General features: G+C 42.5%; 1 protein-coding gene across 5 annotated transcripts in view; it reads left to right on the plus strand.

Annotated features, from left to right (window-relative positions):
• Positions 1 to 22,148, plus strand: part of SFMBT2 (Scm like with four mbt domains 2) — a 230,237-nt gene that overhangs the window by 91,862 nt on the left and 116,227 nt on the right. For all 5 annotated transcript variants that reach the window (XR_003520061.2, XM_027595002.2, XM_027595005.2 and 2 more), the window contains exons 5-6: positions 15,285 to 15,373; positions 17,139 to 17,385. Coding sequence is in view for 4 of the 5 variants with exons in the window: in XM_027595002.2 (XP_027450803.2) it covers positions 15,285 to 15,373; positions 17,139 to 17,385 (336 nt within the window). In the remaining variant the exon portion in view is untranslated. The remainder of the gene's footprint in view (positions 1 to 15,284; positions 15,374 to 17,138; positions 17,386 to 22,148) is intronic.

The raw sequence follows: 22,148 nt of genomic DNA on the forward strand, positions 1-22,148 counted from the left end.
TGGGCTACAAGTTAAGAATCTTTGCTATAAGGGATATAATAACTGGTCAAACTAAAACTGTAGGAATGGGCCTGTCTGGGATTAGGAGATTGACCTCACTGTTGGGCTTTTGGTTAAGAGAAACTCCTAGCAGTCCAAGTATGGAGGCCAAAGAGATGGAAAACCAAGCATGAGTTAGATTAAAGTCAGATGCAAAGGGCGGGTCTTAATCTCCAATTTCTCTTTTGGGGGTGCTTCAGGAAGGTGATGAAAACATAATGTTCTGGCTTTGGAGCAAGACTGAGTAGAAGCCAGGCGCACAGAGGATGTTTATTGTCTAGTTCCTGTAAAACTTCCGGAAGAGGATGGCTGCTAGTTAACAGAGACTGGATCTCTCCAGATGGCTCGGAGCTCTGATTATTTTCTGAAGCAAAACTCTGACGGTCATGTGGTGAAAGCAAACTTTAGTTTATTGTGAGTAAGGGCCTTTGGATGCAGGGTGTGCAACCAGCAACTGCAAGACCAACCCCAGACCTCACCTGCCAGCCTCACGTATGATGGTTTTAACCCCTGGACTAAAAGGACAGTGCCTGAGAGAGAGAATATCAGTCTGTGCAGCTTGGAGTGTAGACATGGTGGGGTGTGTGCGGGGTGGAGTGTGGTGTGTGGCAGAAAGGGTTTGCAGTTACTGCCTTCAACTGTGTCCTCTTAACGAGGTCATACCCTTTGGTTTGTTGACTGTGCTTGTAACAGTTGTCAAGAATGTGAAAACTCTAGGGCGCCTGGGTGGCTCAGTTGGTTAAGCGACTGCCTTGGGCTCAGGTCATGATCCTGGAGTCCCGGGATCGAGTCCCGCATCGGGCTCCCCGCTCAGCGGGCAGTCTGCTTCTCCCTCTGACCCTCCCCCCTCTCATGTACTCTCTCTCTCTCTCATTCTCACTCTCTCAAAATAAATAATAAATCTTTAAAAAAATGAAAAAAGAATGTGAAAATTCTAAAATCATACTTGATTTAAAATTTAATTCAATTTTCTGTTCGTATTTGAAGCAATTATATGATCTTTGATCATTGGTTTTAGTTTCGAAATTTAGAAATGTAGCTGGAGTGTTGGGGGGTGGGAGGCATGGGGTGGCTGGGTGATAGACACTGGGGAGGGTATGTGCTATGGTGAGCACTGTGAATTGTGCAAGACTGATGAATCACAGACCTGTACTTCTGAAATAATAATACATTATGTGTTAAAAAAAAGAAGAAGATAGTAGGAAGGGAAAAATGAAGGGGGCGGAAATCGGAGGGGGATATGAACCATGAGAGACGACGGACTCTGAAAAACAAACTGAGGGTTCTAGAGGGGAGGGGGTGGGGGATGGGTTAGCCTGGTGATGGGTATTAAAGAGGGCATGTTCTGCGTGGAGCACTGGGTGTTATATGCAAACAATGAGTCATGGAACACTACATCAAGAACTAATGATGTAATGTATGGTGATTAACATAACATAATAAAATTAAAAAAATGTCACTTCTAAATGAAAATCTCCTTGATTAGTTTTTAAAATTGGATTGTTTTCGGGGCGCCTGGGTGGCTCAGTTGGTTAGGCGACTGCCTTCGGCTCAGGTCATGATCCTGGAGTCCCTGGATCAAGTCCTGCATCGGGCTCCCTGCTCAGCAAGGAGCCTGCTTCTCCCTCTAACCCTCCTCTCTCTCATGTACTCTCTCTCTCTCTGATTCTCGCTCTCTCAAATAAATAAATCTTTAAAAAATAAAAATAAAAAAAATTGGATTGTTTTCCAGCAAACAGCCCATCAGGGTAGGGGTGATCCTCTTACCACCATGCCTGATGGTGCATTTGACCCTCCTCCTCCCTTACTAATCCTTTTTTTAGCACTGAGCCCCTGCCAAGCCCTGTGCCAAATGCTTTGTGAGGGTTCTCTCACTTACTGGTCATAAGGCTCTCCCAGGTGAGTACTAGGAGGCGGATCCTTTTTACAGGTAAGGAAACCCAGCCAGAGAGGTTAGGTCATTTTCTGATGTCACACAGCCAGTACAGGGTGCAGCAGGGATTTGACTCAGCACCATCTAAAGCCTCTCATTTCCTGTGTGGTATGGCTTCCTCGGTGGGTATCAGGTCATCTTGGGCTTCTGGAAGATACAACCTGCAAGAAGGTCTAAGGATTGATTCATTATCATTTTCCCCTTTTCTCTGAGTGTTTTTGTTCTTTTCTTTTGGTCTGCTGACCCTTAAGAATGGTAATAAGATAATGCATTGGTTGGGTTCTTCAGAGAAACGGAACCAATAGGGTGTGAATATATTTATAAGAAGAGATTTATTTAAGGGATCGGCTCACATGGTTGTGGAGACCTGGGGATTCCAAAACCTGAGGGGGGAGGAGACTCGGGAAAGCATTGCAGTTTGAGTCCAAAGACTTTCTGCTGAAGAACTAGAAGGAGCCTGTGTTACAGATGAAGTCCCAAGATAGTCTGCTAGAGAAGTTCCTCTCTTTTCTTTAAGATTTAAACTTTTTAGAGCAGTTTAAGGTTCACAGCAAAATTAAGGGGAAGGTACAGAGATTTCCCTATGCCCTGCCTGCACACATGCCCAGCTTCTCTCATTATCAACATCCCCCGCCAGAGTGGGACCATTGTTACAATTGATGAGCCTACACAGTCCGCATTTTGTGGTAGGGTTCCCTCTTGGTATTGTTCATTCCATCGTTATTGTATCATACAGGGTAGTTTCACTGCCCTAAAATTGCTCTGTGCTCCACCTGTGCACCCCTTCCCAGCAGTCCTGGCAGGCATTGGTCCTTTACTGTCTCCATTATTGTGCTTGTTCAGATGGTCATAGAGTTGGTATCACACAGTATGGAGCCTTTTCACATTGGCTGCTTTCACTTGTAACATGCACTTAAAGTTCTTCCATGTCTTTCTCTTGCTTGATAGCTGATGTCTTTTTAGTGATAAATAATATTCCATTGTCTGGATGGACCACAGTTTGTTTATCCATTGACCTACTGGATAATATCTTGGTCGCTTCCAAGTTTTGGCCATTATGAACAAAGTTGCTGTAAACATTTGTGTGCAGGTTTTTGCGTGGACATGTTTTCAATTCCTTTGAGTAAATACCAAGGAATATAATTGCTGGATCAAATGGTAAGAGTGTATTTAGTTTTGTAAGAAGCCACCAAGATGTCTTCCCAAGTGGCTACACCATTTTGCACTTTGACCAGCAGTGAATGAGAGTTCCTGTTGCTCCACATCCTCCTCAGCATTTGGTGTTGTCAGTGTTCTGTGTTTTTGCCATTCTAAAGGTATACAGTGGTATCTCATTCTTGTTTTAATTTGCATTTCCCTGATGACATACGATGTGGAGCATTTTGTCAAATACCATTTGCCATCTCTATATCTTTTCTGATGAAGTATCTGCTCAAGTGGTTGGCTGATTTTATAATCAGGTTTGTTATCTGATTGTTGAGTTTTAAGAGTACTTTGTATATTTTGGATAGCAGTCCTTTATCAGATGTGTCTTTTATAAATATTTTCTCCTAGTCTATGGCTTGTCTTCTCATTCTCTTGACGATGTGTTTTGTAGAGCCAAAGATTTCCATTTTAATGAGGGCCAGCTTATTTGTTTCTTTCATGCATTGTGTCTTTGGTGTTCTATCTAAAAATTCATCACTCTGCCCAAGATCATCTAGGTTTTCTCTTATGCTATCTGCTAGGAGTTTTAAAGTCTTACATTTTTAATTAGGTTTATGATCCATTTTGAATTAATTTTTGTGAAGGGTAATTTTTGTAATTAATTTGTAATTGCAAAGTCTTTGTCTAGGTTCTTTTTTTTTTTTTTTTTTTTTTGGCATGTGGATGTCCCATTGTTCCAGGACCATTTATTGAAGAAACTATCTTTGCTCTAATGCATTGTGTTTGCTCCTTTGTCAAAGATCAGTTGACTGAATTACGTGTGTCTGTTTTGGGCTCTCTCTTTTGTTCCACTGATCTATATGTTCATTCTTTTATCAACACCACACTGTCTTGGTTACTGTGGCTTTATAGTAAGTCTTGAAGTCAGATAGTGTCAGTCCTCCAACTTTGTTCTCCTTCAATATTGTCTTGACTGTTCTGGATTTTTTTCCTTTCCATAAAAACTTTAGAATCATTTTGCTAATATCCACAGAATAAGTTGCTGGGGTTTGTGATATGAATTGCACTGAATCTATAGAGCAAGACAGGAAGAACTGACATCTTGACTATATTGAGTCTCCCTATCCATGAACATGGAATATCTCTTTATTCAGTTCTTTGATTTCATCATAATTCTTCTGTGCTCCGGGGAGGTCAGTCTTTTGTTCTATTCAAGCCTTCCCCTGATTCAGGGAAGCCCACCCTCACTGGGGAGAGCAGTCTGCTTCACTCAAAGTCCACTGATTTCAGTGTAAATTTCATCCAAAAATAATCCTCACAGAAAAATCCGGAATCATGTTTGATCAAATATCTGGGCACTTGTGTCCCAGGCACGTTCACACATAGTATAAGCCATTACAGACAGCAACTGTGAAAACCGTTAAAAGATAGGTTGACTCATGTAATTAGATATACAGAGGGCATGTTAATGTAAATCATGTAATTAGATATACAGAGGGCATGTTAATGTAAATTTTATGCAAGCTTGTTTTTTCTTTCTTTTCAAAGCTTATACCTAAGGGAAATTTTTTTTTCCCTAAGGGAAAATTTTAAATGGAAGCTATTTTGCTGCAGCCAAGAAAGTAACTTTACAGAAAGAAGTAAGTCGACTATGTGTGTGAGAGAGAGACCTGTGAGAATAAAATCTTTAATAAGAACGTGTCTTATTCCATTTAACTTGGAGCCCTGGACCTTTGTGATATGGCAGTTCAGTCTTGACAGTTTCTCTGCAGAGTGAGCTAATGAAAGACCTGTAGAAAGTTTTTCTTAGTGGAGAGAAAAAAAAGTCCCTGACTCTTTGGAAGGGTATTCTTTAAAAGCAGGAACATGTTTAAAGCAATAGCAGAAATGTCTGTAAGCTGAGATACTGGCAGCTAAAGAAGAATTGGAGAGAATGTGCTAGAATGGGAGAAATTCCATATTTTATTGGATAAAAATCCCTAACCAGAGAGCAGTGATCAGGTTTTAACTTTCTCCTAATAGTTTTAGAGGCTACTTATCCTCTAGGCTCTTAAAGATTTGATGCAGAGTAATATGAGTTATACATTGAGAATGTCGTAAGTAGTTTTTATCTTTATGGCTTTTATTTTGTAAATCTTGGTTGTTTATAGCGATAAGAGGTTTTTGGGAACTTCGGAGAACTTCAGAGAAGCAGTTGGCCCCTCGAGGATGGGTAGTACCTTGCATTTCTCTCATTACTGGGTGATGTCCTCATCTGAAATGAACTGTATCAGTGTTGCCTAATGGGACTGTAGTGCATATTCCTTCAGAAGGAGAACTCCAGAGAAATAGTAAATGTCTGTCCCACCTCCTAAGATGTTTATGATGCCAATTCAATTAAATGGATGGATCTCTGGCTTTCTGGGTGAGATGTGCTGCAGCTGCAATCTAAAATGACTACTCGTATCATGTGTAAGCAGTTACAAGCCAGGCAAAGGAAAGAAGTGGGGGTTCATTTGTGAATGCTAGGGGTGTGCTATTGAGTTAAATCATATTTTATTGAAAGATCTGTGTAATATCCATCGTAACAGTGGTTCTTCGTCTGAATCCAACAAGTTATATTTCAACAAAAGATTAGTAAAACAGACACAAGGTCCAAAGCCATCCAATCTGTCCTTCCTCGTATGATAGAAACGTACCAAACACCTGCTGTGTGCATTTGTTATGGGAACTGGGCGTACTGTAGTAACGCAAGGGGCATGGATGGAGTGGAGAGTCAGGCTGTCGTGAGGCAGATGAGTACAAAGGCTATGAATGGAAAGACTCTGGGACCCCAGGAGGGGAATATAGCTGATCCCAGAAGTTAGGGAGGACCACTGAGGAAGTGATGGTCGAGGTGCCGGGTTTGCTGGGGACACAGTGGGGGAAGTGTTTCTACGCCAAAGGAGGAGGCTATCCAGGCCAGTAATGAGGCCACTGGAGGGGAAGAGTTTAGAGGAAACCAGTGTGGAGAGCGAAGGGAAGAATAGTGGAGAGGGACCCAGTCCTGCAGGACATCGGGACAGGTTGGGGGAGTTTGAAATTTACTCTAAAATTCACTGGCTGGGGGCGCCTGGGTGGCTCAGTCGGTTAGGTGGCTGCCTTCGGCTCAGGTCATGATCCTGGGGTCCTGGGACGGAGCCCCACGTCCAGCTCCCTGGTCAGCGGAGGGCCTGCTTCTCCCTCTCCCTCTGCCTGCCACTGTGCCTGCTTGTGCTCTCTCTCTGTCGAATAAATAAATAAATAAAATCTTTAAAAAAAATAAAATTCTTTGGCTGTGTCAAATGATCTCATGTTCTGTTTTAAAAGGCTTGTGTTGAATATAATATTCAAGGTCAAGAGCTATGCGATATCTAACAAAGAATTAATATCTAACATAAATAAAGAGCTCCTACAAATCAGTGTATTTTTTAAAAGATCAAAGCTTGATTTTTATAGATAACAGGTGTGAGAGGACTCCCAGACACCGGTGGACATCTGTGAAACAGGCCGTGGAATCTCTGATCCTAAGGCTCAGAGAAGAGGTCTGGTCTGTAGAGATAAATTTGACAACTGTTGGCATTACTGTGATCAAAGCCACAGGCGTGGATGAAATTGTCTATGGGAGGACCGCAGAGTGAGAGGAAAAGCGAGCCAGCGCAGGACCGGTTTCTTAGTAACCCCGAATCATTGGTAGTTAAAGGGGTTGGACGTAAAGAAGGCGTGGCTGGAGAAGGAAGAAAGAAACTCCGAGTTTGGTGTCCTGGAAGCCCAGAGAGGACTTAGTTTCAGGGAGGAAGTTGTTGGTAGTGCATTTCAGTGGGCGGCTTGGTCCTCCTGGGGCAGGAAGCTGAATGGATGGAATAGTGAGTGAAGGGTTCAGTCTTCTTTGCTTACATTTGGTTTTGGAGGGGAGCAGAGAAATAGGGTATTGACTGATCAGAAAAGAGAGCTCAAGGAGGGGGGTTTATACAAGGTTGGGTGGTTCTAGGACTTGTAGGGGATGGTTTGGCTCAGTCTTTTTCTTTATGCTGTGGTGATAAGTCTGGTCACTCTAGTTGCAGAAGGGGGGCAGAGGGGCAGTCAGAGGGAGGCAGGCCTGAGCAAGGCGCAGGATGCAGAGTTCGCCGGATCTGGGTACAGGATGGGAAGGGGGTGGTTTTAAGTAAGGAGAACAAGCATGGCGGGGGTGGCTCCTTCAGACAGCGCCCCTTAATCTGCATGTCACCGAGGGAGGCACTCCCTTTTGCTCCTGCGCCCTGTGCCGTTCTCAGAAGTTGGCAGGAAAGTATTACTCAATCCCCTCAAATCCCCTCAACAGTGCATCACAGTAAATAGATATGTACTGATGTACTTGCCTTATTTAAACAGGCAAATAAAATACCTTCAGAGCTTATTAGAATACATTCCTTTTCCAGGGAGCTGTGACTCGCGTGTATTGTAGGAATAACTTAATTACCAGTGAAGTGAAGTCGCGAAGCTACTCTTACGCTGGATTGGAGTGTTGGTGTGCAGAAATCTGGGTTGAATCCTGAGTTTTAGGATGATCTCAAGTGTGCTTGTTTTCTTGTTTGTATGTGCTTGTGTGAGTAACACAAAGAACAGTAGTTGGACTTGGATGTGAAGGACGTGCAGACAGTGGGAATGCTAGTATGCTCTGTAGTGTCAATTAAAAAATACGTAGCTATGTGTGTCAACATTGATACTGATGTAAGCCTCGTGTGTCATCTATTCACTATTGATCTTGTTCTCCTAAAAAACTTCAGCAAGCCACTTTCTTTGTGCATGATGGATCCTATTGTTAAGACTGTTCTTGCAGAGTTTAACGAGAGAGATTGGCATTTTACCACTATATAACATGTGATCAGTTTTATAATAATGCGAGGAATCAGCAATAGAAGCTAAAAATGAATTGGATTCCCATCATGGTTTACCTTAGGAATTATTTTCCATAAGGTAGATTTTCTTTTTTGGTACCAGTTTGTCCGTGTTGAAGAGGTGATCATTAGCATTAATTAGCATTAATATCCAACGTAGGGAGAGGCAGTTAAGGGATTAGAAAGCTAAAAAGTATCCTCACACTCTGGAAGAAATTTTTCTTCTGATTGTAATTGCTGAAATTAATAAAATATTAACCATGTGGTTTTTTATACCCATGGCTGTCGTTTCATATCCGTGATCTGATGTACAGTTTTATCAAAAGTTAAATTTGGATTGTCAGAAATTTGTTCATGTATAATTAAAGCGTTGTTTTACAATATTTCAGATACGTTCTTCTAAAAGAAGACTGAGTATGTTTATATAAACATTTGTGTGAAAGAGGGAGCGATGGAGAGCATTATCAAAGAATACTTCACTTTTCACCAGGGTCAGTACCTTGCCACCAGAGTAATAACAGCAGGGAGACCTTTTCTCATTTAATGCTTACAACCGCCCAATGAAGTTGTCCCCATGAAAAGTCACGTATGACCCCGTAAGACTCTAATTTCAACACAGAGGAACTCTCCTGCTCTCATCCCAATATTGAGGAAAATTCTGAGCAATGTGTAGAATATTAAGTAGCAGAGGGCTTTCTTGTTAAGAGTCTGTGTACATACCGACCAAGGTTTTAATGATTATAATGGTCTAAATATTCCGTGTTTTAGTGATGTAGACTATTCTCACTCATTGTTTCTATTTCAGCTGAAAGTCATCACTCTCTCTTGGTTCCTTCCAACCGTTCTTAGATTGTGTTTTTGCGAAATCCTGATCCTCAGAGCAAATAATCATACTCCTTTTCGTAATGTTCAAGTACATTTATACAACTGAAAGAGTCCTGGAAGGTTGAATTGAGACTTTTCCTCCAGTCTATAGATGGCGAGCACTAAGGAGTATGTGTGTGTATCTGTGTGTAAAGATAATTTTTGCGGCATTTTTCACAAGTTAACATCTTTATCTACATTGTATTTATTACTGAAGATAGGGATGTTTTAATCTGTATGTGGTCCATTGCACACGGTAGGAGTTTATCAATCCTGTTGACCCGTTGAGTCATTTTGCGATCTGTCTTTTCTGTTTGTGGGAACAATTTAATTTGAACCTGTATGAAAAATTAATGTGGATACTTTCCTTTAAAAACCTCTGAGGGAAAGAACTTTATAGTGTTTTATTCTTAATAGTAAGTGTAAGCGCTTCCATTTATAATTCAGGATTCACTGTTGCCACTTCTTTTCTTTAGCGAAGTCGGCGTTAAAGAATAGTTTCCCGGTAAGTCAAAGACTGCTGCCTGACATTGTATTGTAAAGCCCAGTTCTGTTGTGAGCCAGGAGTTTCTGTGGATGGAGCACTCCTACTTACCTCTTCTTCCTCCAGAGGCCACATTAAAATGATAGTAAAGGAATAAAAAATACCTAAACCAACAACAGAAAGAATTGAAGAGAGACCAGTACAGAAAAGAAATTTCAAAAATGTTCCTGCAGCTTGGAAGCTCATGAAGGATTGGTGACTGCCAAAGCTTGGTGGGGACCACTGCAACCCCACACTTGGTGGGGGGGGTACCTTGGAGCCCCTGCAGTGCTGGCTGGGTGGGAGTCCCAGGTGGGGCTGGGAATGGCAGGGTTTAATGGGGTGCCTTTGGTCAGAACACTTCCCAGACTCTATGTCCCCCACCCTATTGGGACAACAGAGGACTAGAGACCATGCGTATCCTCCGGGTTCATCGCTAAAGAAATGGACGAAGTGCCTGGGGAGAACAGGAGAGGCTAGTTGGAGGTTTGCTTCCCAGATGGGAGTTACCTAACGCTCACTCTGAGCCACAAGCGCCTGCTCCGGGACAAAGTCTCCCGTTCCGGTTTTCTGTGGTCTCCAGTTGAAGTGTGATGCATGACCACGGGCCACCAGACACCCCAGGAGAGCCTCTGATAGAGAGAAGGAGGGAGATAAACCACAAATCACCCCCCAAGTCAGAGGATGCAGGGCATGCAGGAGGAGAAAATCCTCTGGTCTCTGTATCGAGAGGTTTTGAAAATGGCAGAAAAAGCTCTAGACGAAGGGAACAACCAAAGAGCAAGACAGAACCAAAAATATGACCTGACAAAATAAATTCAAAGAAACTTTGGTTTAAAACGAGTCGAGAAAATTGCCATGAAGAACAAAAAAGTCTCCGTGTGTTTGGAGTCTTAAGATACAGGAATGCTTGGCTTTTCCTTTACCTAGAGTAGGTCTGAGTGAAAGTGGCTCACTGCCTGTTGTAATTATTCTCACCGTCTTTTCTGGTGAGTGGAAAGGCCTGCCGTAGCCTGTCTTCCCCGTGGACCTGTCTTCTCAACCTGGTGACACGGACAGAGAGGAGAGGAGTATGTCCCTCTGACTTCCGCCCGGGTCTCAGTGTGCAGGATCCACCTGAATGGGCAGCTCTGATGGGCAGCTTTGTACCACAGAGCAGTGTCCAAAGCAGATGGCCCCCTTGAGAACTAAGGAATTCTCTGTGTTTGCGTGTGCTTGATGGGCCTGGAAGTCCAGCATGACTGGTGTTTTCCCAAATCCTGAAAAAAAAATGATGATGATCTCCTACCTTTTATTTGGAACCATTTTTTTTTTTTTTTAAAGTAATCTCTACACCCAGCGTGGGGCTCGAACTCATGACTCAGAGATCAAGAGTGACATGTTCTAAGGACTGAGCCAGCCAGGCGCCCCTCTTTGGAACCCTTTTTATAGATAGCTCTGTAATCCCTGGAATGCTGTTGTGGGATTTGGGGGCTATCTCTGAATGTCTTTGCAAAAAAGCATGGGTGTGTGTGTGTTTTCTTTTTCTGAAACTCATGTTCATGATGGCTTCCTTCAGTGAGAGGGGGGTTCCTCCCCAAAACGAGGTGTTAAAATAGGAATGTAACTTGGATTTTTTAAAAAGCAAAGTTGAATAAAGTATATATATTATCTATGCTAAGTTTATATAGTATTAAAACTGAATAGGACCTTGAAAATGACATGTTCATGACAAGGTTGTACAAAGATCCTGATTTTATTCTTCTTACGAATAAAGAATGTTCGTACGAGGGACGCCTGGGTGTCTCAGTCGGTTAAGCGTCTGCCTTCTGTTCAGGTCATGATCCCAGGGTCCTGGGATCGAGTCCCACATCGGGCTCATTGCTCAGCAGGGAGCCTGCTTCTCCCTCTGCCGGCTGCTCCCCCTGCTTGTGCGATCTCTCTCTCTCTGTCTCTCTAACAAATAAATAAAGAAAATCTTAAAAAAAAAAAGAATCTTATGAACTCTCAGGAGTATGTCTGTATAAGTTAAAAACATGGGGAAGTGATTTCAATGTTATGGACAAACTTTTATCCATCTACTTTGTTTTCATTTTAATCATTCCTTTCTTGCTGTAGAGTTCGCATTCGATGTTATTGGGTGTGTGGTATGTTGTAGGTCTTCTGAAATTTAATGTGTGGATCATCTGATGGAAAAGATAATGACCGTGGGGCAAGGAATTTTTATCCTATTTGAGAAAGATAGTTCTTACATCCATCCTAGTTGATTTTGAGTCTTTGAAGAGAGATGTTCTGTAGTAAATGAAAATTTGTAGTCTTAGAATTTCTAATTAGAAACTTATGTGGACCCCCAGGAGAGTACAGATCAGCTTCTATTGCAATGAATTCTGAGGAATTTCTAAGCAATTTTTATTATACTAAAATTTAACTGAATTCAATATTACTTAAAATAAGTCCATTGAGACTTGTAGACTTGTTAGGCATAGTTTTATATATATATGGCAGTATTTTCTGCAATAGATTTTAATTTGAACATTTAGAGTTTTGAGAACTAAATGTTGACTGAAACAGTTTTTCTTTTAAAAGTCACAGTATTTGGGACACCTGGGTGGCTCAGGCAGGTCATGATCTGCCTTCAGCCAGGTCATGATCCCCGGGGTCCTGGGATGGAGTCCTGCACGGGGTTCCCTGCTCAGCGGGGAGCCTGCTTCTCCCTCTGCCTCCCACTCCCCCTGCTTGTGCTCTCTCTCTCTGTCAAATAAATAAAATCTTTAAAAAAGTAACAGTATTCCTGAGAACTATTCCCTTTCTACTTCTTAATCAAAAGTTGTTGGTCTGTCTTTACAGCTAAGATACATTTTTTCAGGGAGAGTAATTTGTCTAGATATTCTGTGGCGCATAAAAGATTGCTTCAGAGCTTCGTGTAGAGACACTAATGGATAGTTACAGGGCCTCTGGACTGGAGGGCTCACAAGGTATAAATTTCAGAAGCATCTCTAGTGTTCTCTTACTGTGACTCAACCCAGTTCAATTTCAACATTGCACCATGTCTTCATAGGGTGATGGCATATTCAAAAATTTTTAATTTAAGTGTTCAGTTTGATTATGTGAATGTTAGAACCAACCCTTAAGTGAACAATTGAACTTTCTTCTTGTAGTGGATATGGACATAAAGTCTTTCGAGTATGGGACCATTTTTCACTCAACTATGCTGATTGTCATTTTTTGGTAAAGAGATAGGGAATGCATATTTACTGGGTGAAGTTGTATATTTTCTTCATCTTGAAACATTTGGTTAGACAGTCATTTTCATTTTATCTCTGTCATGCCTACAGTTTAAATTACTGATTTATCTGTATGCAAAAGCTTTGAAAATCATAAGATTCCCACGGAAAGGCTCCCTGTAGGATTGATGTTTGCATACTCGAATTTGAGGCTGGCTCTGACCTTGTTTATTCTCTGAACTTGGGAAAAGTTAGTTAGGAACATCCCCCTCAGAGTACTGTTATGATGATCACAAGACACAGAGTAAGCTTGTAAAGTATAAGGTGAATACGAATTTTAATTCATTTGTCTTGTATGCCATTGCCTTTTGGTCTTCTCAGTAACTGTGGGCACTCATGAGGGCTGTCTCCATCCATTCACCTGCTGTAACAACAACACCACCAAAAACCGCACTCTTCGGGCCTTATAAACAGCAGAAATTTATTTCTCACAGTTCTGGAGGCTGGAAGTTCAAGATAAGGCCCCAGCGGATTCCACTTCCTGGCTCAGAGTTGGTTCCTTCTGCCGGAATTTCATGCGGTGGGAGGGTTGAGGAAGCTCTCCGGGGTCTCATTTATGAGGGCACTAATCCCATCAAGAGGGCTCCACCCACATGACCTCCTCTAAACCTAATTATCTCCCAAGGTTCCCGCCTCCTGATGGAGTCGCATTGAGCATTAGGATTCAGTATGAGTTTGGGGGAACACAAATCATTTAGTACACAGCAAGGGGCTAATTTAGAAATGGGTATAGCATTGAAAAATGACGGCTACACTTTTTAATGACGGAAAGGACACAGTAACAGTTCCTGCCCCAAACATACGCATTACCTCGTGAGTGTGCATGTAGAAAATAAGGAAGATGGTATTTTATTTGAGCAAAAAGTCTAGTGGTAGAAGCTGATGAATGGGTGAGTTGCTGGTTGTTAAGCAGGGCCGGGGTTAGGACACTGTATGGCTGAAAGCTGGACTTTGCGGCTTTGTCTGGATCCCGTTATGTTGCCTGAATTCTTCCACTTTGATTTTGCTCTTGGTCTTACGATCCTTAACGGGAGAGGGAGGGATATTGACTGAGCTGCAGGTTAGTGATCAGAATAGCAGGTGTTGCTACTGTTCCCCCTTCTCTTGGTGATCATGCCGACACACGTTCCCAGTTTCAGTCTGGAATTTGTGGGAAGGAACAATAAATAGTCGGTGAGCTGTGTAATAATTTAATATACACTTATAACAAAACAAGAGCTGCTCCTTATTAATTGCCTGGTATGTGCCCGGTATGGTTACATTTTACTGATGTGTGTATCTTCTTTAATCCTCCTAGCAGCCCATAAGCAAAAATGGTGTTAGCACCGTTGCACTGATGAGGAAGGAGTATATGATAAATCGATAAATCAGGTAAATTACTCAAAGTTATAGCCAGTGATGGCAGAGGCCACTGTGGAGCCCAGTTCCCTCTCATGCCATGACTCTGCTTTTCCCTCTACATCATTATAGCCTCGTTGCCTTCTGTGATAACTCTGTTCTTGAGGCTTGAGCAAGAAATGGTTGCATCATGGCTCTGCAGGACAAAGCAACGTGCAAACCACTCGAGTCTGGAACCTTTCCTGGAGGCTAAGTATGGGATGTGTTCTAGGCCATGCTCACCAGCCTGCTGGCTCTCCACATGATCCACAGAATGGGTGCACGCGAATCTGGGTCGTGCTTCTCCGGGGAGCCTGGGATGCCCCAGGAAGGCTCAGGGCCTCTCCTGGGTGTGGACGTCACCTGGTGAAGCCTTTGGAGATCTGTGCTTCGGGGGATGTGCCAGGAATTTACCTGTTTCTCTGGTCTCGGGTTCTAAGCACTTGGAGATTGTTGGCTTCCAACGTCTGAAATTTCTTTCTTCAAAATGTCTCAGATACATCCCTTCCTTGCTCGCGGCATGGTCCCTGCGGTTTGGGGTCCCATCCCTTTTGTCCTTGGAGAGCTGTAGCAGCTTCTTACCTGGGTTTCTCTGCCATTAGCCTCTTTTGTTTCCATTCGAGCCACTCTGCTATTTTCAGATCCGTTTTATGCGGAGATTTCCTGTTGATTAAATGTGCCTGCTTTCTGGGGCTGTCGCTTGGCGTTGTTCCCCAGAGTCCTGTGCTCAGACCGGGCCGCAGTCGGCCGATGACTGTGCTGCCAGCGTCCACTTCCTCCCTCCCCGGCGCACTCTCCTCTGCTGTGTGTCTCAGTCGGATAGTCCCTTCTTCCTCTTCTCCACCTGCAAAATCCTTCTGTGTAATTCAGAGCCTGCTGCTATTTTTCCACCTGGAAACTGCCCTCTGACTTTTGTCCCTCACTGATCTCTTCCTTCTTGGAACCCCTCCCCCCACCCCCGAATTCTGTGCTTTATGATATCTTCTTTTTACTCATGGAACTTTCTGAGTAGATTCTCATAAAACTTCAGGGTCCCCTATTCTTTAATGTCTGATGCCCAGCACAATCGGTAGGCGTAAAGTCACCCGTTGTGGACAGATTTCTTGTCGCCGTGTTAACTCTTCACCGCAGTGCTTAAAATGAAGAAAACTATCGAAATAACACACGTGTACAGAAAAGTGCTGATTTTAAACTTAACCTGATACTCCCCTGCTGTGCTGAAGTGTTTTGTTTTGTTTTCTTCTTCTTTTTTTTTGTCTCGCCAGCAATCAAAGAGAAGTACACAGACTGGACAGAATTCCTCATTCGTGATTTGACTGGCTCCCGGACGGCACCTGCCAACCTCCTGGAAGGTGTATGTATTGTTGTTATTCAGCTATTCTGTGTCTGAAGCCTCACGGTTACATGAGCACCTTTGCCTATATCCTTCGGCAGGTACACGTGTACATGTGGATATATCTATCCAGAGAGCCTAACTTCCTGACTTCAGTTTTTTTCCTGAATTGTTTAGGTTAATGATTCTCATAGCACCGGAGTGTCTTCACCTGTGGTCAGCTTCAGTCTGAAGCCTAACTGAAGCCTAACTTCAGTTTTTTTCCTGAATTGTTTAGGTTAACGATTCTCATAGCACCGAAGTGTCTTCACCTGTGGTATAATCAATAAGTGGAAAATTGGCTTCTGTGTGAACACATTTTTAAGTAATACTATGTTAGGATATCTTTCCACTATCCTATACATGTAAGCCTCTGTCCTATATTTGCGGATATAAATAAAATCCTGGAGAAGACCTGTTTTGTAGAGGTGACCACAAAGCATATTTGTGTTCTCTTATATAGTCTTGGAGCATGTTGATAAATGGTTCCATGGACTATTCCATTCTGGATGCATAACCTCACGCTAACAACACACATGTGTTGAGTAATAATCGAATTAGCGTCCCTTATGAAAATAAGAGGAGAACTGGCTAATCATATTTCAGTGTGGTTAAGGTGTGCTTAAGGTACCAAAGAAAAAACAGCTTAATCTGCCATCTTGATAGTTCATTTGACACTAATTTTATGATAAAGCATTTTAATATTTACTATATATAATAGAACAGAAGGAGCACTGTACTGTTGTAAGTAATCATTGAGTTACCAAATCTGTTTGAGGAATGCTCCCCCCAAAAAAAGGGGAAACATAGTAAATAACAGGAATATGATGTGGATTGTGACGGTATGATTATTCTCTTAACATTAACTATGAATTTGGCATTGACTTTTGGAACACTACTGTCTGATCAACAGTTATCCGGTTTTATTCTGTGAAGATTTTGCCTGGTGTATTTGCTTATCTTAATGGCTCTTAATTTGTTTGGTTAACAAATCAAAATGATGATTCTTCACCCTTTCAGAAGGACACAATGTCTTACTCTGTTCATTTTTTGTTTTAACATATTTGCCTACAAGGCTGACTGAACAATCACCCTTTTCACGTGCTAACATGCTGAGAAGGTTTCTTATACGGGCAGTAATTATATATATATATATATATATATATATATATATATATATATACATTTTCTAAACCAACTATGGGATCAAGTGTAGAAATAACTTTACATAATTGTCTAATGTAGCTGATCGTTAATGTGTATTATACATGTCATTGACACGTATTCATGCTTTGCCCAAAGTATGAGAGAGTCTTAATCATTAGTGTGGTAGACATTATAAGATGAATGTCTGTTGAGTCATGGGGTAAGTTGATAGCCCCATAGTCTATGGGAAAATAGACATTTAGCTACCACGTATTTTCTAGCAGGAGGCCAATTTGGTGTAACTCTTCTTAAAAGCATGCTTATTTCTAACAAATGCAGTTTTATCTGGGAAGGGTGATTTGTTTGGTGAGAATTGAGAACAAACTGTTATGTTCTGTTTACTTGTGATTCTTGTTGTTGGACAGAGGGCTGGGTGGGGTGAACGTGTGTGTGGAACAGGATGGGGGTGGAGGGAAACACCAGACTGTTTGCCAGTAGCTTGGATGATGGTGTGAAAAAATATTATCTTCTGCTGTCATCTGTTTCCATGAGAACCTTAAAATAAAGTTTAAAATAAGGAGTTTTGCTTCTGTTTAAACAGCCTCTGCGAGGGAAAGGCCCTATAGACCTCATTACAGTTGATTCCTTAATAGAACTTCAGGATTCTCAGAGCCCTTTTCAGTACTGGATAGTTAGTGTGATTGAAAATGTTGGAGGAAGATTACGCCTTCGCTATGTGGGATTGGAGGACACTGAATCCTATGACCAGTGGTTGTTTTACTTGGATTACAGACTTCGACCAGTTGGTTGGTGTCAAGAGAATAAATACAGAATGGACCCACCTTCAGGTAAGGGCCAAAGCTTTTGCTGCTGCAAAGTATTTTGATAAAAGATGGGATATTTTCCTGGATGTGTCTCTGGAGAGTTTGTTAGCTCCGTGGTATCATTTACACATGTGTAGGTGAATATGAAGCATTTTAACTTCAGAATACTCTTCTATGGGAAATAGAACTCAAGACCTCAGTAAATAGTGTTCTAAAGGGAGAAGGCCATAGAGGCTGTGCTGAAGTTGATCTCATTCCTTTGGAATCACTGATTCACAAATGAAAGACACCATGGACTGGGACTTGGTCATATTCAACCTTTTTCTTTAGGAATTTTGACAGTCTTGGAAGTAGGTTCCAAAATCTCTCTCTGCCCATACATCCTCCATTCATCCACCCCCCATCCGTTCATTTATCCATCTGTCTCCCTTCACCCATATCCCTTCCTCCGTCCGTCCGTCCGTCCACCCATCCACTTACCCACCTATACGTCTACTCACCCTCCAGCCTCCCAGCCTCCCACCTGTTTGCCCCCCATCTCCTCCATCCATCCATCCATCCATCCATCCATCCATCCATCCATCCAAACAAATGCTATTATATAATCTGTCTTGACCTGGAAATAGCAAAGAGGAAATCATACTTTTTTTTTTCTGGCATGTCATTGGATTTTATTTAGCTCCAAATGCCCTGTCAAATGACTTTCTACAGACTTAATTGGAGAGAAGAATGCATTATGCTTCCTGATGTGTACCTCACTGGGCAAAAATCTCCCTGTTCACAAACTAACCATTCTTGAGTGTTTCCTGTGTGCCAGGTGATTTTACATCTGCTGTGTTGTTTGTTTTGATTACAAAAAGTGCTCCATGTTTGGTGTGAATATTTCCTTTTCCAGCAGAGAAAATTTGAGACTGAGGTTAAGCTACTTGTCCAAGGTCATCTAGCTTGGAGAGAGGGGATATACTATAGTTCAAATTCCTAGGCCCTTTGCTCATTTCTTCCCATCCCCCTGCTGCCCATACTAGACTTACCAACCTTTTGATGGGTATCTTCAGAACAAAAAATGTTGGATCCTTATGGAATTAAAGACATCAAGGTAGAAATAATAATTTCTTCCAGAGATTGCTGGTTTTCATTCTGATCAATTTCACCAGGTATATTGGAAGCGAAGAGCCAAGTCCTTTGTTAAAATTGCGAGAGATTTTTTTTTTTCTCCCCTATTAGTTGCCAGTGCTAGTCTAGAGTACACGAAACCGAAGACTTACATTTTTCCTTTCTGTCACTCAAAGGCTTTAATTGAAAAAAAAAATTTCTTGGTTCTGTATGTCATGGATTTGCATTTGTGTTGAGTTTGACAGGCATATAGACACATAACATGGTATTTTATTAGTAGTATTGTTGTCAACATTTTGAGAAGCAGCCAGGAAATCCATTTCTACCCTGAGTAATTTTGGACTATGATGACAAACAAAGGGCCTGTCAGTGTTGAGAAGAGATCTAAGCTCACATTTGCCTTGGGATTCATAACCTAGTAGGAGAAATTTACTTTGTGTGGGAAGTTGGGTGTTTAAATCTTAGCTTAGTATCTAATTGCTTTATAAATTTTGGGAGATCCCTACATTTGCCAGTGTGAACATTTATAGCAAAGCAAAGGATTATTAGTGGCTTCTTAGGTTCTGTTCAGTGTGCCTTTGCTGTGAAGTCATGGGACTCGTACTCAAAAGCAAGAATGGAAAGTGTCACCATAGAAACTTGGGAAATATTTGCAAAGGAGAGCGCTCTGTCTCTTTTGTAGATAATTTAATGTCTTTATAAGATAAGAATAAATTGTGTTTACTTGTCTTAGTAATTTTCTGGACACGAGTTGTCCATTGCACAGAAGAATTCGTGGGTGTCCCTTAAAGAACTTGGAGAAGGCATTCATCGTTAAGAAGTTATTTTCCCAACACTTAAATTGTTGGCAAGAGAAATTTTGTATGAGAAGAGGAAAATAAAAGGCAAAAGGACCCTCCAAATGTGGCCTTTAGTTCTTCAGATGCAGCAGTTGCAAGATGAAAACTGGATTCTCTTGCCTCATTTAGCAGAACAGCATGCGGGGCTGCAATTATTACCTGTGTGTTTTATTATTTTTTTAAAGTTTTTATTTAAATTCTGGTTAGTTGACGTACAGTGTTACATAAGCGTACGATATAATGAGATACAGTGAGTCAGCACTTCCCTCCATCACCCGGTGCTCATCACGACAGGTGCACTTCTTCATCCCCATCACCCGTTTCCCCCACCCCTTACGCATCTCCCCTCTGGTCACCAGCAGCGTGTTCTCTAGCGGGAAGGCTTTGTTTCTTGGTTTGTCTCTCTCTCTCTCTCTCTTTTTCCCTTTGCTCATTTGTTTTGTTTTTTAAATTCCACATATGAGTGAAATCGTGTTATATTTGTCCTTCTCTGACTGACTTGTTACACATAACATTATACTCTCTAGCTCCATTCATGTCATTGCAAATGGCAAAATTTCAACCTTTTTGAGGGCTGAGTAATATTCCGTGGTATATATACACACACCACCGCCTCTTTATCCATTCATCAGTCAGTGGACACTCAGTCTGCTTCCATAATTGGGCTATTATTTACAATAATATATAATAATAATAATATGTAATAATAGTAGTATGTAATAATAATAATATGTGTTACTTTGGGTTTGTGTAAATTAATTTCAAGACCCAGAGTAACTTGAAACTTACGTGGTAGTGCTCTTTGCTTAACTGAAATATAGGTGGGAATAAAATTTCAGGCTTGCATAAAGATATTAGCTACTGTTCTTAATCCCGAGTGTTGAGTATTACGTGGTGTGAGAGGGAGATTTGGAGGTGTGGGGGCCCAGGGCAGAGGATAGATGGTTCAGGTGCACCGTGAGAGGAAGCCGTGCGACCCCCCAGCCTCCCTTCCCGCTGAACTGTGTGTCCCCATGGACTGCCATCATCGCGAAAATGAACCACTTGATCCTCTCTACTTTTTAAAGGGCACGATCTTTCTCAACTGTTCAGTACCAAGAAAGGTAGAAAGAGGAAATAGAAAGTAGCTAGTTTTCAGAACCTCCAGGAAAAGGGGCTCCTTTGATGTTGTCCACCAGAGTAGCTTACAGTCACTGTACCTTTTCATTTCTGGCCCGAGTCGGAGAACACAGGTCAGGGCTTTGCACCCTGGCCTGTCCAGGGGTCATGTAGGTGCCGGCGGAGTAGGTCGAATGCAGCTTCCGTGAAGAATGGGTGAGCGGGCAGGGAGTGGTGAAATGCCAGGTGATCAACGAAGGGCGGCAGTAGCTAAAGTCCTTAGTGGTCCAGGCTTTATCAAGAAGTGTACAATATAGTAATTCAGCATTTCCCTCCATCACTTCTTCATCCCCATCACCTGTTTTCCCCCACCCCCCACCCACCTCCCCTCTGGTGACCAGCAATGCGTTCTCTAGAGTGAAGACTCTGGTTTTTGTTTTTTGTGCTTTTGGTTTTTTAATTTGTTTTTCATTTTGTTTGTTTGTTTGGTTTTTGCTTGAGGGACCTTTAATGAAGGCAAGAAATACAATGTGGAGCAAGAACCATGCAGAAGGGTTCTGTTCCAGGCATTTTGCCTTGTCCACGTAGAATGAAGGCGCCAGGTCAGACTTTGAACTGGCATTATTTCAGGCATTGTTCCAACCCCTTCATCTTAGAGTAGAGTCTGAAACCTTGAGGTTAATGACTTGGTGGGTCAGGGTCACACCACTGAAACGGAGCTGCAGCTAGAACACTGGCGTCCAAGCTCCCAGCCCAAGTCTCCTTCTCCTCCATTACACTAACACTGGGAGTTGACAGAAGAAAGGGGGAATAGGAAGGGTGATTTTTTTCCATAAATTAAATCAGCTTGAAAAGCCAGGCAGATGTGGGGGAGTCCCTTTCAGCTTCAGTGTTGAACGGAAGGCAAACCGCACTCATTTAGGGACTTTCCGGCACATTGGCCTCCCCTGTGACCCACCGGGGTGCTAAGCATGCCCTGTCCTCGGGGTGCTGTTCTTCTAGATGTAGCATGGCCCACCCCCCTCGCTTTGTTCAGACCTGAGAGGATTTTAGTAGCCACTCCAACTGAACATCTGGGTCTGCATTTTGCTGTCTCTCTGGTGTCTGACCCAGTGCCTGGCACGTAGTAAGTGCTCAGTGAATATTCGTTGAATGAACTGACTAAATAAAAACTTGGGTATGCCTGGAGGGAGGGCAGGAACCAGCCAAGTCTACCTTCCAGGAGCCAGATAATTGATGGGGCTGTGGATGCCCGTCTGGAGCGGAGGGCCTGGAATGAAGACACCCCCGGAATGGCAGGGGCTCTCCTGTCCTCTCTGCACTGATGTGGGAGGGGAGCTTTTGAAGACAGGGTCAGACCAAGGAGAGATGCTCTGCTATTCAGCACCCGGTATGGCTCCAGGACCTACCCCATGCACAGGAATATGGCCTGTGGGCTTCCTGATCATTTTTGTTCCTCTTGAGGACGCTGGCGGAGTAGGAGAAACATGGACTTGGAGCCAGGGTCCAAGTTAGCTTCTCCTTGCACTTCTGTTCCTCCCTCCAGAGCCCTGGGAAGTGCCTCTACTTTCCTCCTCTGTGAAATGGGGGTAACTGTACATTTGCTGTGCTGCTGAGTGTCACAGTGTACCGCAAGCGATTGGCGTTTTCTGGGTATTCAGTCTGTAAGCAGAGTTTTATGGTTACATTTGGTTTTCTGAGAAATTTAACTAGGTCGTTGAGGTCAGGAGTGCTTTA

The sequence above is a fragment of the Zalophus californianus genome, chromosome 9 (genome assembly GCF_009762305.2).
Source record: "Zalophus californianus isolate mZalCal1 chromosome 9, mZalCal1.pri.v2, whole genome shotgun sequence".
NCBI lineage: Eukaryota > Metazoa > Chordata > Mammalia > Carnivora > Otariidae > Zalophus > Zalophus californianus.